We start from the raw sequence: 17,759 nt of genomic DNA, 5'->3' as shown, positions 1-17,759 counted from the left end.
GCTCAGTTGGCACTGGAGAGGCTGTGAAAAGATCACAGGGGTCACCTTTCGAATCCTTCCTTGAGATTTTCTCGTATGACCACAACATCACAATTAATAAATAATAACTACTTTGTATGCAAGCTTTAATGACTCAAGCCCCCCCTCCCTTTTTCTTTCCCCTCAGCAATCTTCTTGTGCTCCATTTCCCCCCTCCCTCAATGTTATTTTCATAATGAAAGCCTCCAGCTTGTATTTCTCCCATAGGAAGGAACAGGTAGTGGCCTGGCCACAAAGAAGGATGGCAGTAATTTTGCTGCACACAGATTTATGTTAAATATTTGCAGAGAGAAATTATCAGCACCATTCAGATTTGTGTTCATTCTGATCATTATTGGGGAAAAGTCAGCAAGTGTCTAACATTGATATGCTTTACAAATCCCATTGAGCTTATTCCATGGGAACTCATGAAATCGTAGAATTGTAGGGTTGGAAAGGGACCACCAAGGATCATCTAGTCCAACCCCTTGCAATGCAGAAATCTCAGCTTAAAGCATCCATGACAGGTGGCCATCCAACTTCTGCTTAAAGGAAAGGGAGTCCACAACCTCCCAAGGGAAACCAACTCCACAAGCTTACAAGTAATTTTTTTTTTTAAGTTACTAAAAACATTTGCACACAAACTGTGGATGTAAAGAGCTCCCTCCCCCTGCAACTGTTAGAAATTAACAGAACAATAACCTCCCCAAATAAATATTTATTGTTCAGGACCTTAATCTTATTTGCTGCCATTATGGGTGAAACCCATACCCAGCCAGATGGGTGTGGTATGAATGAATGAATGAATGAATGAATGAATGAATGAATAAGTATTATTTATTTTCTTTCTTTCTTTCTTTCTTTGCATTATGGAAAACTTTATTTTCCAAACTGTGTATTTAACTTTCCCTCCCCTTTCTGCTGGAGCTAATCCAACCTCAGGAAGAAATATCTTGATTTCAATTTCCTTGAACATACATTCTCTGTTTGGTAAAGGATGAACCTGAGGTCCCCCAAAAGTTCCAAGTTGCTGTATGTTTTGAATGACCAGTGCACCAGAGTTACTCTGAGCGTTCAAAACTGCATTCTGGTCCAGAGATGGAAGGAAGAGAAATTTCCCACCAGAAAGGAATGGCAGACCAAACTGATGGACTATGCAGAGATGGCGAAAATGACGGGGGGGGGGGGATCAGAAACCAGGAAGAACTAGAATTTCAATGAAGAACGGGGGAAATTTATAACTTACCTTGAAGACCACTGTAAACAGATGAGCTCCTTAGCAGGATTTGAATCACACTTGTAACAAGAACTAGGGATACATGGGGTATTTAAAAATTGGAGTGACTTAAAATATGAAAAGGACTAGTGATGGAACCCTTGGGGGGAGTTCAGAGATTTGGTTGAATCTTTGTTTGCTTATTTCTATTATTATTCATGATTTTGAATGTACATTTTAATTTGTAAAACTAAATATTTTATTTCTTTAAAAAACCTGCATTCTAGAGTCAGTGGAGAAACTAGCCATTTTCAAACTAACAATGCGTTAATCTGTGTCAAACTATACTTAACTATACTGACCTGAAATTAAAATCAACATACAACTCCTATCATAAAATAAGCATGTATTTGAATCACACTTGTTCACTAGTTCAGATAACTTCCAGTGAGCATAAGAAATTAATGTAGCTGGCCAAAGAAGTTTTGCTCAGGTAAGCATGTTCATGCAAATTATAGGGAAATATCTTCTGTGTACTGGAAGGTAGAGGCAACTTCCTCCAAAAGTTCATTCAAAATTATATAAAGGCTGCCGTAGTCTGATGGTCCCGAAGTTATGCTTTCTTATTTATTTCATAGACAGATCTCTGTTCTATGCCAAATCCCTCAATCCACTCCAAGCTAGTTCACATGAAGTTAAGTCCCAATTAGAAGCAAGTAATAAGGACTGCATATATTGAACATATAGCTGTTTGTATACCTGGCAGAACAGGCTTGCATAAGAAGATTAAATATATATATACATTCATCATATGCGAGAGCTTTAAGATCTTTATTACCCCTGCTGCTGTACAGAATAATAAGGAAATATTTTCAACAGCAAGTTTCTTTTTTTTAAAAAAAAATGTTCACATGAATGCTCATATTATGAACAGAAAAAGATGGTGGCCAGAGCACATTGCCTGCCAAACTGAATGGCTGCAATACAGACAGTGCTGTTTCTTAGACAAATGATATGCTTAACCAAGCCGCCAGAATGCTGGTATTGCATTAATATATGCATGTGTGCTTCCATTAGCATTTTAACAAGTACAGCAGATACAGTTTAAATATTTGTCAGGCCTATTTCTCTCCTGTTTATCACCCCCCGCAATAAAAGCTGTCTCCTTTCATCTAACAATATAGGTAACATAGGACGAGATAACTTATCTATGATCTTCATAGTTCTCTTATTTGTCTTTTTCCCCCGGTGTGTAAATTTGTTTGTCCATAAGGTACCACAATAGTTGTTTTTGCTGCAACATCGTAACACAATGATTCCCTCCTAAGATTCTGTGTAATCTTTGGAAATTGCATCCTCCCCTCTCTCATACACATCCATTTCGTAAACCCCTTTTGCAAAATTTATCTGTGGTGATGCTAGACAATTCTGCTTATACCACACAAGACTGAGCCAGGTTCTCCCCCCACTCCGGACCTTTTCAGATTATCTGTTTTTAAAGCAATAAATGCAAAGTCAACTATTTGTTGTTTTCAGTTCACATAACTCCTTCAAGACTGAGCAAAAATATACCATTCCCCCTCACCCCCAACCATGGCTGTGCTCTGTTTACCTGGGAAAGTGCAACTCTTTCTAATGGGATATTTAACATGGTATCTAAATAGCAATAATAAAAAAATATCTACAGGGATGTTCCAAAGTTTTAATTGCTATAGTTTCTGAACTAGGACTGTGATAAATCTCCTGTACTTCCCTTTGGTCATGCAAAAACTGCATTTGCCATAGGTGGATAATTCGATCGGTAGAGCATGAGACGCTTGATCTCAGGGGGTTCGAGCCCCATGTTGGGCAAAGGATTCCTGCATTGCAGGGGGCTGGACTAGATGACCCTCGTGATCCCTTCCAACTCTATGAGTCTTATAGTTGTAGCCAGATGACACGAAAAGCTCACAATCATCATAATGGAACAGATGCTTTTATAAGCCCACTGTGAAAATTAACTTTCAAGGGACACCCCTTGATTAGCTTCCATTGTCAGATGAAGACAGTATCATTCCTGGTATCTGATCACTGATGGCTGGCATATATTTTATGCATGAATTTTCATTTTTGTTGGTTGTTTTGGGTTAACATGATAAATAGGTTATGTTTTAGCTCTATATGTTGTGCATAGTCTTAAGTATCTTCTGGTGGTGAACACAGCTGATAAATACAATAAAATTAATCTTGTGGTGATAAGGTTCCACAAATCTAATTTGTAACCTGCCATTTTAGTTGTGTTGCAAAGTGGAAATTATTACAGAACAAAACTGCCAACACTGTTCTTTTATACCTGTTAATATTCTTCAACTCTAACCCGTATAGTTGTGTTGTATTTCCTTTTTATCTGTGTTTTTTCTAATGACAAACAAGCTCGTAAGCAGAAACTTATAGATGATAACTTATAGATGAAACTATGATCACTACTCACAGATTTTAGAAAAAAAAGTTGCCCTATAGCTGTTGAAAATTTGGAAGTTGTAGAAAAAGGTTCTGGCTATAACCATTGCTTTCTGTTTGCCTTTATCTCTGCTAACAGCCGCTGTTACTTTTATGCTTAATTAATTATGCATTTTTTAAAAAGAGCAACAGGCAGGGATGGAGAAGGGCAAACTGGAGCACTTTTTCTCTACAGCAAAAATGGTCAAAGGATAAACTGACATTTTATTTTTCATGATTCAGAAGAGCTTCTGTAGAAATTAAATGTCACCCCTAACTTCAGTGCCTTCTAGGCCACATCCGCAGAGGAACTATTCTAGAATAGGACTGGCCTAGAACTTGGCTTGTTGGGTACCATATTCATTCGTTTCTGGGAGCTTTATGTCTAAAGGATGGCTGGGGAACTTGTGGGCCTCCAAAAGTTGGACTCTCAAGTTCCATCAGCTCCAACCAGCATGGCCAGTGGTCTGGAGTGATGAGAGACTTGTAGTTCCACAACTTCTGGGAGATCACAGTTTACCTCCCCCAGTTGAAACCAAGATACTTGGTAGTTGGTTGTGATTATTTATGACTTTTGATACAGGATATTAAGTGCACCTATCAAATCACAGTCATGATATTATAATCTAATCTCTTCTGTTGCTCATAGCTCAAATCTTGCTTGTGAGTTCATCATACTTCTTAATACTTCTTAAGGGATCTAAAAAAGGAATCCATTCTCCCATAAGGGATGGAAGTATTGAAGTCTTGCGAGCTTTTCTCATGCTGCTTGTGGAGGTTGTTAATGCAGGACAGAAAATGGAAAGGGTGGCTTAAGAATGGTAGGCAATCTAATTACTATATTTGCCTTTTGGATGAAGGAAAAGCAAAAAAAGGGGGGAAATATTGTTCGGTTTTCACATGGAGACTAAAATGTACTCTTAATTAAGCTGAGGTCAACTGCATGTGGAATATAGTAGTGTGTGTAAGGGGTATTGGGCCTTTGCTACTGCTTAGAGAGAAATGGTGGTTAACTGTTTCTGCCTGCTTCTTTGCCTTCTGTTTGGACACAGTTGCCAACATTGTGCCCTCCATGCTGAAGTTCCTGCAGAGCCAATGATCAGGGGATGATGGGAATTGTAGCCCAACCACACGGACTACCTGTCACAGAGAGCTGGTCATGGAAGGAGGCGCCAGATCTCTCACACTCACCTCTGCTTTCTTTCTGGATAGCATGATCGTGATCTTGTTGGATTGGATCATGTTGAATGATCTTGTTGGATTGGATCCAACAAGTCCGTTCCTCCTCACCACATGGCCCAATGAGAGAGGCTAGGCAGACACCTGCTTTTTCTTGTTTTCTCCCCACAAAAGGGTGTGGGGAGAAGAGGGCAGGTGAGCGATCAGTGACCACCTCTTGCTCAACCAGGAGATGAAATGCTGGGTGATGCTGTGGATGGCCAAACTTGGCCCTCCAGATGTTTTGGGACTACAACTCCCATCTAGCTAACAGGACCAGTGGTCAGGGATGATGGGAATTGTAGTCCCAAAACATCTGGAGGGTCAAGATTGGCCATGCCTGTGTGTGGAGGCACAGCAGGTTCACCCAGTTGAGCTTCCACTGCTGGAAACCCCCTCAAATGTAGAATCCAGGAGTTCAAGAGAGAGAGAGAGAGGATGAGGCGGCTGCTCCTTGCATGACCTGTGACCCACCATGTTATACCACCCAGAGCAAGGGCGGGGAGCCATTTTCAGTGCAAGGGGCCCACTCCCAACCCAAACGCATTGCTCAGGTTCAAGGACAAATATACTCGTGGGGGGAAGCAGCATTAGCGTGGGATGTGACCCAGGCACTCCATTCCTTTTGTTCCATCCCGCTTTCCCCTGCATCTTCTCTGCCCCACAAGAAAAGGCGGGAAGTTGACCGGCGGCTGCCTCTCCCCTTTGCACGAGCCTGGAGGCGAGCGGGCTGCCCCTGAGCCCTCAGCCGCCCTCCTCCTGGCAGCCTGGCGAGGCGGGATCTCTCCCCCACCCTCCAGTAGCGCCCAAGGACCCCGGGGAGAGCGACTGGCTCGCTCGCTCCTCCTCCCTCGGGCTCCGGCGCCGCCTCTGGTCCTGCCCTCCGCCGGCGGCGGCGGCGGCAGCGCCTGCCTCCCAGCTCGCCTCCTTTCCTTGGGGCCAGTTTATTCCCGAGGCGAGCCGTGCATGCTGCCCTCGGCGTCCCGCCGTGAGGCGAAGAGCGCGGCGCTCGGAGGATGCAGCCTCCCGCCGCTCCGGTTTCCATGACTGACCCTTTGGCCGTGCTGGACCCCACAGGTAAGTCCTGCGGGCTGAGGGCGAGCGGAGCCGGAGAAGCAGGTGGGCTTATTATTCCGCCTTCTTTCCGTACCCGGCACAATTTTACACCCTGGGGAAACATATCTGCATCTGCCGTTTTTGCTTCAAGTAGTTTCAGAGGGAGACGTACTACCTCGCATGCACATGGATAAGTGAGAAGGGAATATAAGATTTTATTTCCCGCTCCAATTGGGGGGTGGTGGTGGTGGGGAGACTGCATTTTTCTCCCCTTCACAAATATTAGCACGTCGTAAGGACCCTCTGGACTGGAGCCCAGCGCACTCGTGTTCTGCCTGCTGTGAACTTCTAGAATGGGGGTGTCTCCCCACCCCCTGAGTTGGGCACAGGGCAGATTTCACACGACCAAGAAGACACGAGTTCAGAAGAACTTGCGCGTTGAGCTCTGGAGGGAGAAGCCAACGGAGCCAAAGGGCCAGGTAATTGCGCCAAACCTTCTCCCACTTTGGAGAGACTAACAAGTGTTTGCAAAAAACAAACGAACGCCTCCCACCGGAGCTTCTAAGAGCTCTCCATGTTCTTAGGAAGGGCGATTCATTCTGCACAGTGAAGGCTCCCTAATGCCTTTCATGTCTTTGAGCTCCTTCCTCCTAGGCACGTCTACTGCAAGCCCAACGTGGGAAGCTGACTTAAAGCGAGTTAGACCTTGAGTCCACCTGGCTTAGTATTGTTAGCGTTGACTGGCAGTGGACCTCCAGGATTTCAGGCAGGGAAGCGGGGCATTCCCACACTTGCCTGGAAATGCCAGTGAATGATTTTGGGGACCTTCATCACGCAAAGCAGATTTTGTATCATCCAAGCTACAACCCTTTCCTCAAAGACACGTTCAAGTAGAATGAATTAGTATGACTTGTTCTCCTCCCCCAACCCCAATATCATATAGATACAGTGCTGTTTTTCTAGAAGAAGAGGTGCCAGAGCTCACCACGAACTCCTTTGTTCTCTTAGAGACAGACAGACAGACAGACAGACAGACAGACAGATAGATAGAAAGATAGATAGATAGATATTTCAGAGGTTCCTTTGATACTGCTTTAACCAATTTATTGCTTTGGGGACAGGATGGGACTGGGAGGCGATCTGAGTTTCTCTGTAAAGATCTGTTGTCTGCCTCCCCATCCTGACTAAGGAGACTCCAGTGCACAATCAAGCTGTTAACTTTTTTCCGCCCCCTGAGAGGACTGCAGTGTACATAAATCTATTATTAGATAGATAGATAGATAGATAGATAGATAGATAGATAGATATAGATATAGATATAGATATAGATGATATAGATAAATAAAAACAAGGCCACGGAATCATGCTGCATGCTTTCATCTGAACTATCCATCTTAAATGTTGCAGGTTATCCGTTTCTGGTTGAAAATTAGTAGTAATTAAATATATGTAATTACTTTCGAAATCTTGTGTAGACATGTGCTTGTTTTACTGCCTATCATCGTACGTCTTTAAACAGCAATTGGGGCAAGCAGCTTATTACCGAAGAGTCCCATGTTATGATTCTCAGTGATAGTTTGCCCGTTGATGAAAGAAAGAAAGAAAGAAAGAAAGAAAGAAAGAAAGAACTTCCATACAGAAAAGAGATGATAATCCCACAGGCGTTAATTGCCATGCAGATTCATACATGTGAATCTCACTCCAGGAATACATACTGTTGACCAGGCACCCCCAAACTCATCCCTCCAGATGTTTTTGGACTATAATTCCCATCATCCCTGACCACTGGTCCTGATAGCTAGGGATGATGGGGGTTGTAGTCCCAAAACATCGGGAGGGCTGAGTTTGGGGATGCCTGCTGTTGACCAAGGCCATGTGCAATTGTTGCTGTGTTAACGTACACACAGGTTTTTTAAAAGGAATTTTGTCACGCTTGAGGTAGCCCTCAGATACTGATTGGCATTAGATAAAATGAAGAGTGGCAATATGATTCATGGTTTCTCTCATAATTTTTCCACATGTTGTCCAAAAAGCCTGGAGTTTGGGAGAGCATTTCTCTGTCCAGGACAGATACACTCCCACTCCTTTAGGAACAATTCATATACAGAAAACCACAGTATGTCGAAGCCTGCCCATCTATGAAGACTTGTGCATTTTCCGGCATTGAAATCATGGTACAAAGGGTTATGAAGTAACAAAAGAATAAGAGTGCCTTTGAAAATGTGAAGAATGCATTTCGTTCACCACTGAGTACCCACGCCTATATAGAAGGAAATATTTGTCCTTTCTGGGCAGCTTCTCCCATTTCTTTGAAAAAGAAATTTAGGGAGCCTAATTGGATTTAAAGAAAAGATCAGGGAAGCCCTGTGTGGAATGTAACTTTTGCAGTAAAGTTTCTAATAATATGCACACTTACCTAGGAATCTTAAAACAAGAGGAAGCACCCATTCCAATGAAGGAAAGCAATTAATTGGAATCGTCCCTCTGATTGCAACCAACATGTGTGAGCACATCTTGTATTTTAGTTTTAGCCGTGTCTTAAAGAACACTGTTCTGACTTAAAATTGCAGTGTGTTGAATTGTCCTACCTTTAGGAAACACTATTCCATACATTATTTTACGTGGAATAGCTATTGTATCCTGATTCTGTCCTCATTGTTTCAAATATAAGACTAGTACTGTAATAAATAGATACGTTGACAACATTTATAGCCCATGGTTTTGCCACTCTTTAATCATCCTGATTGTGTGGGCAAACGGAAGCTAAAGGATGTTTAGATAGATGTAACTGCACATTGTTTACTGGGGGGGGGGGGGATGGAGGTTCAGAAGACCACATTTCAGATCTTTCTAAAAAAACTTTTTTTGTACGTAATTTCCAGAACGGACAAAAATCTGGCAAGGGAGCTTACAGAGATGCATGAGACTAAAATAGTGGGAGGCAAGCAACTTGTTCTAGATTTGTTCTGGATCCTATTGTTGATTGTTATTGATTGCCATGCATATGTTTTTTTTAAAAGCCCAATTACAACTCCCTTTAAGTATTTCTAAGTCTCATTGATTTCAGTGAGAGAATTCTGTACTACGAGCTTCTTAATTGGAATTCCAAAGGGACCACTGGATCATGCCTTTTTTATTTTTGCCCTTTTCCTGCTAATCCACTTGGATGGTAATGTTGCATATTTACTAGTTCATTTGTGCAGTGCTGCTGGTGGCTGTAGTTAATTCAATTACTGCATGCATAGAGGAGTCCTAGCTTATCACCTTGTTCAATAGCAAACTGGAAACCATGATACAATGTGCTTCTGAGAACCTCAAGGGAAGAGACCGTTTGGAATGTAAAGTTTCTCTTTTAGAATCCTTCTATTGAAATCTGTTTCAAGCTATGATATTTACAATCAACTTCCATTTTACCAGCAGAATTTCCTTGCAGTTTACCTTTGTTTGGAAGATATGTGCTGTGATTTCAGTCAAATTTCCTTCTAAGGAAGCATGTTAAGGGCTGGGACATCATTGTATTTGCAACAAGGAAGAAAGAGTTTAAAATAAGAACAGGGTGATAGAATTGTTACCGTGCAGCCGTTTAGAGTTATGGCCCACTATTTCAAATATATTAGTTTCCTGTCTTTCCAACATCTTTTTACGCTGATCTCTCAATTCTTTTGACAAAAGCAATGCCAGCATCCAATGATGGCCTTCTGCTCATGCAACAGAGATCAGCTTGTGCAATGGGACTTCCAGGTTCTCTTTCTCCTGACACCAGCTCTCCCATGTGCCCAAAAGTCTGCTCTGGAAGGTCCGCTGATGCCAGTGGCATAGCGTGGGGGGTGCAGGGGGGGCCGGACGCACCGGGCGCAACATCTGGGGGGGGCGCACTCGCACTCGCAGCTCTAAAATCCACGGGTTAGGGGGCGCAAATTACTTGCCTTGCCCTGGGTGCTGACAACCCATGCTACGCCACTGGCTGATGCCATAGAATAGATAGATTGATTGATCTTAGCCTTTTGGTAAAAATAAATAGTTGGTTTTCATCTTCAGGCCCTTTAGGTCTTTAGGACTGTTTGTTTAGACCATGCAAAGTGGGGCATGAAGAAATGTTGCATTGTGGATTTCTCCTCTTCAGGACCTAAGCCAGCCATGTCTAATTCCAGGAACTCCGTTCAGTTCCCTTTCCAACCAGGTCCCTTCCCTCAGCAGACACTATTATCTTGCTACTGAGCATTAGACTGATTACTTTTTGACCCATTAGCTTTCCCACCTAAATAACTGTACTTCTGCAAACTTTGGGGTTCCTTTGAGCATGCTGATATATCCTCCTTAATTTCCAGTGGTCCTGTTTTAGCTACAAACCTGTTAGCACTCACCATCTAAGTTCTTACACTGATGTATAAAGTGTTGGGTCTCTTCTGTTTGCAAGAGGGTTTTTAATAGATGCAAGGTTTTTTTTAATAAAAAAAAACCTCTGTCTTTCCTGATTACCACAGTTGTGATATTCACATGACAACTGGATTTATGTTTCCCTTTTAGCTATCCCAGATTACCTATTTGATAAAATATTTTTTACTTGCCTTTTTCCTGCCCTTAACTTGTATTCTCATAAAGTAATATAAATGGCACATAAAAGTCAGATCCAATACTTTATTGCTTCTATAACGTTCATTAAAACCAGTACAATGTAAAATATCTGTACTGTATACTGATTTTTGTCTGAATAGTATGAGGTAAGCAATTCTTGCCATCATGCCACACAATAAAAAATACATAAAATAAATATTTCCTGTTAGTTTTGTTGTTGTCTTGTCCACTTGACTTTGGGTGGCATAATTAAAAACACCACCGCTCAGAGAGATTTTCATTAAAACTTTGAAATAAAGACAAATGAGGATTCTGTTACCTTAACCAGTCATTAAATTATTTATTGGAGAAGTAATTGATACCAAAGCAATGGAGTCAACATTAATACTGTATTACTATAGCTAAATTATTGAGAACATAAAATCAGGGTTTCTCTCCCCTCTTCTCTTAAATTTAATGAGCTAAGGATCTGCATATATAATATACACAACCAGGTTCTACCACGTAAATTCATAATAGCCTGTCTTGGGGTTTGCAATAGCACCTATTTATTAGTTTCTCTACGTGCTGGACAAATCAAACATTTTTTTTCCAGAGGAAGCAATTGCCAAAAGCATATTGTGGACTATGCACATTAAGCCATCACATATAGTATGAGGATGCAATGTATAATGCACCATTCTTTAAATTTACCTGTACAACTTGCCTCCCCCCCCCCATGGACAAATACAATTCTTTAAATGTTGGTGTTGCTACCAAACATTTGGATACTGAATGTCATGGTACTGATAGTATTCTCTGTGTGTACGTACTGTATTCTTTCTTTTAATAGCAGGTTCACCGTGTTACCGGTGATTAAATGTTTAGAACATTTTTTGTAACACCATGCAATTTAGAAAGCTGTAAAGTCTGACGCTCAAGTGGAATAAACCTTACTTATCTAAGTAATACCCACTTTCTGTAACTCACTGTGCGTGGCGTTTGTATATACTAGGGAGTCCAGTCCTATGCATGCTTACTCAGATGTGAGTTTCACTGAATTAGTCTAAGGGCTTAGTCTAAGGTGAATGATATAGGATTGCAGCCATTGTTGTTCAGATATCACAATGCCCTAACAGCATTGTAGGCTTGGTTTTGAACCCTTTACATCTGTTGGTATGAAGGAACTCCTCATTTTCAAGAGGTTGAAATGCGACAAAAAACAAGACAGCAATACAATTAAAAACCATATAGCATCTATCACAGAATACTACAGGTATCTAGCACAAGATACAACAGACGGGGGGATGGGACATTTAGTAGTTGGCCAAGACCCTCAGCAATTTTCAAGTGGTCCATGGGGAACCTCTGTACTAAATAATTTCCCAAGGCAGTAACTGATATGAGAAATTCCACTTTTTGTTGAATAACTACTTTAGCTATTCAGTTTCCTACCTCTTGGCTGGGCTGTGAAACAGACCAGGTAGTCAGCTATACTTGCTGAAATTTTCCACTTCTTCACAACTATTTGCAGGAGCCCTGTCCCCCTTTCCATCTAGAAACCATAATCAGGCAAGGGGTGGGTGCTCTCTGATAGGACAATCCTTTGCAATTTAAACAACTCTTGTTGTGTTCAGTTGGGTTTACTCACATGGGATTGCAGCCCTAATCTCTCTTTTCCTTTCCCATGGATACATCAAATTACTATTTGAGGTATGGTCAAACACTCCTGAGACAAGGAACTTGTATTGCACAGCACAACAGTTAAGATGGGACAGAACTGTTTACAGAAAGAAACTGTACAACGATCCCAAAATGTGTATTGCATAACATGCAAACTGAATCATGATGAACACACTATGTTGGCCAGAGTGTTCTAAGGTGTCATTATCTGACTTATAATAAACTAATCAATGCTCAAATCAGTAGTTGTGGAGGCAAAATTATTTGCCTTCTAAATTTGTGATATGGCGACTTTCAGTGTGCTACCCAAGTGCTACTATTACCTTGCCAACCAAAGTAGCCAAGCAAAATGTATAAGTTCACTGTAATGGGTCGAGAACTCATTTTTCCTAGGTTTTTCTTGATTTATCATAGAGCTGAAGGTGCCTTACAAATGTTGCAAGTAGTAACTTAAGTGGCAAATTATTAATATTACAGGGTTGCGATGATAGGCAAATTTGTGAGTTCTGGGTGGGTGTCTACTCTTTAAGGCGAGTGGGTAGCAATGCTTCTATGAAGAATAATACACACATGCATCTATCCTACTCTTTGCAAAAGAAAATGCACAAATCCTTTTTTTAAAGCAAAAAAAAGTTGGTGATAACATGGGCTTTAGCCTGCAGGAACTCACCACAACTATCTTTCTCTGGACATGCTGAAAACATGCAGTACAATTGTTTTACAGTAGAATCCATCATATTGAGTTTTGTGTGGTTTATTGGAGGGGATTGCAGCTTGAATTCCCTTGCTCTTTGTACATGCAGGGTGTTGGAGACGATTTCAAGGCAACTTTGCCACAGAACGTTAACTTCTGTCATTTCAGATGCCTGAGTGACTTTTGAAATCCAGCGTCCCACTTTTGCACCTTTCACTCACATTTAGTCACGGGTTTGTAGATGCTTAGATTTCTGCTGATGTAAATCCAGCGGATGTTTTCTTTAAAAACATCTCTTCAGTAAATCCAATGGAACTTATACTAAAACTTATTTCTTAGAGCTTACAAACACGTGTTTTTTTCTCTAAGTAGGCAGTGTACAGGGACTTGTGCATTATAAAATACTGTAAGCCTGGATGTAAAATACTGTAATACTGGACTTAAGCAAATATGAATGTGGTGGTTTCTAGAAGCATATTGAATCTGGAGAGATAGCAGGAAGAGGAAGAGACTCTTCCTGTTTTCTGGTGTGGTTCTTCTTTCATTAGCACACTCTTCTCTTGTGTGTGAAGGATTACAAATTCAAAGCACTAGCCTGGACCTTTAAAATGCCTGACACTTGGAGTTATGCTTCAGTTCTGCTGGTCCTTTGAACAGAAATGTCATTCCTTTTTAATAGTATCATCTATTGAAAACCCTGTGCTAGAGAAGGAGACGGGGAGAGAGACTATGAGATACCAAAGAGACCTTTTTCAGATTACTCTTGAATCATGGCTGCTCTTGCGTGCAGTTTGTCTTTCTAGAGAGCCTAACTAAATGTTCCATGCAGATGCAGGCAATAAAATCCTAATGGTCAATTCAAAGAGGGGGGGGGGAGAGGAGAGAAAGCGAAGATAATTTGTAGAGGGGGTAAGCAGCTGGGAAGACAAAATGCTTTAGCCTAGCCCTTTCCTGTGCCTTCTGATTCTCTTCTGCAGATCACTCTCCCCAGCTGGCCTCCCACCCCAGTTACAAATGCACGGGTGGATTGGTGGAAGTGAAATAATCAGTATTCCCGGTGGTGCCCTTGTGGAAAGCACCGTCAGGCTGGGACTGAGCGAGCCTGGGATCTGTTGGATCCTGAGGTGGGTTTGGAGCCTGCTCCAGGCTGGTGCAGCAATTTGTCTCGCTCCCCTTACACCCACTTCTCCAAGTGGTTTACAAAAGCATGCACAAATAAATCTTAATAAAAGTTTAAGCACAGAATAAAAAACCCAGAGTTTTAATTACCTTTAAACTGTGCAAAATATTACTAGAAATCATCATGAACTTATCAGGAGCATGCAGAATATAGACATCAATACAGACCAGCCATAAAAAGATAACGACCACTTAAAGATGGAGGGATGTAAGCTCCCTCCATCTTTATGGTGTTGGAGGAGACTCTTGAGAGTCCCATGGACTGCAAGAAGATCAAACCTATCCATTCTTAAGGAAATCAGGCCTGAGTGCTCACTGGAAGGACAGAGCGTGAAGCTGAGGCTCCAATACTTTGGCCACCCCATAAGAAGAGGAGACTCCCTGGAAAAGACCCTGATGCTGGGAAAGATGGAGGGCACAAGGAGAAGGGGACAACAGAGGATGAGATGGTTGGACAGTGTTCTCGAAGCTACCAGCATGAGTTTGACCAAACTGTGGGAGGCAGTGGAAGGCAGGAGTGCCTGGCGTGCTCTGGTCCATGGGGTCACGAAGAGTCGGACACGCAGGAGAAAAGAAGCTTGCTGCATCTTCCATTTGAAAGCCCTTGAGATATTTAAAGATAGCTATCATATCTCCTCTCAGTCTCCTCCTTTCCAGGCTAAACATACCCAGCTCCTTCAACCGTTCCTCATAAGGCTTGGTTTCCAGACACTTGATCATCTTGGTAGCCCTTCATTGCACACGTTCCATCTTGTCAACACCCTTCCTAAATTGTGGTGCCCAGAATTGGAGACAATATTCCAGGAGTGGTCTGGCAAAGGCAGAATAGAGTGGTACTATTTCTTCCCTTGATCTGGACACTATACTATTGTTGATGCATGGAATGGGGGAGGGGGTGCCACCTAGCCCTTTGGATCAGGCAGCAAAATGGCTTGAGATGTCCCTGTATGAAACTCACTGGAAAGCCTTAGGCAAGCTGCTGTTTCTCAGCCTATGCGATGGGGTTGGTTATAAGGTTAATTCACCATTTTTAGTTCCTTTGTGGGAGAGTAGTGTTATGTACTGAAGTTCTCACCCTGGGCCAGCAGGGGGTTACTGTAGATAGTTTTCACTCAGGTCCACATATGCAAATAAGGGATTGAAAGTGACGTTCAGTGATTGGATAGTTACAGAAAATGGTTACTGTTGCGTTCTAGTGGAGCTCTATATAAGCAGGCTGGCTGAACCCTTCAGTTCAGTTCTGTTCTGGCCTGTGAATAAACAAGAGCTGTTTGAAGAATCGCTGTGTCGTCTGATATGTTCACCCACAACTTAACAAGTAGGATACAGGCGTAGCATATAGCTGCCGCCTTGGGATTTGTGCATATGTACTGTGGTGCTTATAATAACATTTCCCTCCCTCGCTCCACAGGGCACTTTGCAAAAAGGAAGAAAACTTCTCTATGGTTCACAATCGCCCTCTTGATAGTGTCTGTTTTCATACTGACCATAGGCCTTGCAGCTACCACCAGAACAGAAAATGTAACTGTGGGTGGTTATTATCCAGGAATAATCGTAAGTAGGAATTATATTTTAGGGTTTCAAGTATTTACAATGCTTTGTGCCATGCAATGAAGTAACCATTGTGCAGAATTATCTGCCCAACAAAGCTTTTTTGTGGAATTTGACAGCTCAAGCAATGTTAACCTGATTGTGTGTGTACGTACGTATGTTTGTGTGTGTATGTATGTGTGAAAGCGAAGACAAGCAAGCTAGCACATCCTGAGTAGATTAGAACAAGATACTGGTAGATGGATACAGGGCTCCACTGCAAGTATTGTTAGGAATATTAATAACCCATCTATCTTCAGTTCTGAATCTCTGTCATGAGTAATATTTCATGGAGAGATCTGCCTAAATGTCCATTATTTCCTTCTGTGTTTCACATACATACATGCATGTTGCACAGACTTGGGGAGTACAGAACAAGCTCAGATTGATATATATGTGTTGGAAGATAAGGTCTCATGTGCAGCAGCACCTAAAATGCTAAAATCCAAAATGCAAGGTTGGAACAACAGTACTTGTAAGAAATTTTAATCAGGAAGTAAATTCTGTACTCCTGCCTTGTTTTCCGCAGTTTCCAGAATTTTAGGTATTTTATTTACAGTAATTAGTACAGTAAATGTTTCTTTCTTCCTATATAGTTTATATATTAATAGCTGCAGTTGCCATAAGCCTTGAACCTGTACATACCGCTCAGTTGCCTGGAGCAACTCTAAAACAAGATAGAATCCCAGGCTATTTGTGATTTCTGATATGATTTTAAACATTGTTTGTATTTTTAATCCTGTAATGTGCAATCTTTAACCACATTTAAGCTGCTGGACCGGGTTTACCCTTAGTGATAGCATGGTTTAATAAATGATTGTTAAACAAACCATGGTTTAACATGGTGTGCAAACCAGGACACTATCCTGTATACACAGCTAAGTTGACCTGTTGTTTCTTTGTTCTTCGCCACAGCTTGGTTTTGGGTCCTTCCTAGGGATTATCGGTATCCATCTTGTAGAGAACCGGAAGCAAATGGTAAGCACATAATATATTTAAATGTTGTTTTAAAAAAATCTATAAGATTAAATATGTTATTGCAAACCTCAGACATTTCATTCTCCATGTATCCTTCAACAGTCAAGTGGTCAGTTGACCTGTTGTGTTTCAACTCTCCCCTCTCCTGCTTTTCAACTTTTTAAAGGGGTATATTAGATCCCTTCCATTATTTACCATGAGACCAGCATTTTACCTAGGCATGCTTTGGTTTCTGGTTTGCTTTTTCTCCTGTTGTTTTTCCTCCTGTAACTGATACCCCAATGCAGATTTCATAGTTGAGGGGTTGTCATAACTTTGTTTGCCCTTAAGAAAACAAATACATATTTTGTACATGCTTTTTTGTGTAAAATAATAAAAAGCTAACCATTGTGTATCCCAGCAACTTTTATGTTACTATTCTTTTGTTATGGGATACTAATGCATTTTAATAAATTAAACTGTTTATATTTGGAAATCAAATCATCCCCAGCTACATCTTCAAAGGGCTCAGCTGGACTCTGACAGCTACTCTGAAAACAAGTGGTTTTGGGGGGTTAAAAAGCTTACCAAATTCTAAACGTTACCTTCTCCAAACAATGAGGGGTAAATCCTGCAGTGCTTTTGTTGTTCTCTCTCTCTCTCTCTCTATATATATATATAAAAATCTATTGGTATCCAGAAAAGGTTCAAATTAATCAGAACTGCAAAAACCAAGTCATTGATTTTGTCAGTCTGCCTTCAGCCGTGCCTCACCTAATTATGATTTTAAAAGCTTCATACTGAGCTTGAGTAATATTTCAAATGATGCCCGAGTATATATTTTTTAAGAAGCGTATCTGTGGAGAGTCATGAGCTCAGTATATGCACCTCTCGGAACTAGGAGAATATCTACAGAGGATGTTACTGCCCTAAGTGCTCCATCAGCTTCAACCACACACAGCCCTTGTAGAGAGATTAGTAAATCATTGTGCCTGCCTGCTCACACATTCTTTAAAAGGTTAGCTCTTGCACGCGGAGAGCTACAAAGCCACCTTAGCAATACATATACATGGCAAGCAACTTGCACGCTCTTGCTTAAAATTCATACTGATGCTT

General features: G+C 41.4%; 1 protein-coding gene across 2 annotated transcripts in view; it reads left to right on the top strand.

Moving 5' to 3' along the window:
• Positions 1–5,817: 5,817 nt before the first annotated feature.
• The window catches only part of TMEM255B (transmembrane protein 255B), a 37,822-nt gene continuing 25,880 nt past the window's right edge, over positions 5,818–17,759 (top strand). The window contains exons 1-4 of one of the 2 annotated variants that reach the window (XM_028728043.2): positions 5,818–6,007; positions 8,407–8,489; positions 15,508–15,650; positions 16,602–16,664. In XM_028728043.2, the coding sequence (XP_028583876.2) occupies positions 8,486–8,489; positions 15,508–15,650; positions 16,602–16,664 (210 nt within the window). In that variant the 5' untranslated portion in view covers positions 5,818–6,007; positions 8,407–8,485. The remainder of the gene's footprint in view (positions 6,008–8,406; positions 8,490–15,507; positions 15,651–16,601; positions 16,665–17,759) is intronic. The other variant, XM_028728042.2, reaches the window with a different exon arrangement.

The sequence above is a fragment of the Podarcis muralis genome, chromosome 4 (genome assembly GCF_964188315.1).
Source record: "Podarcis muralis chromosome 4, rPodMur119.hap1.1, whole genome shotgun sequence".
Classification (NCBI taxonomy): domain Eukaryota; kingdom Metazoa; phylum Chordata; class Lepidosauria; order Squamata; family Lacertidae; genus Podarcis; species Podarcis muralis.
The sequence above is the reverse complement of the archived record's forward strand: the minus strand, read 5'-3'. Positions and strand labels throughout refer to the sequence as shown.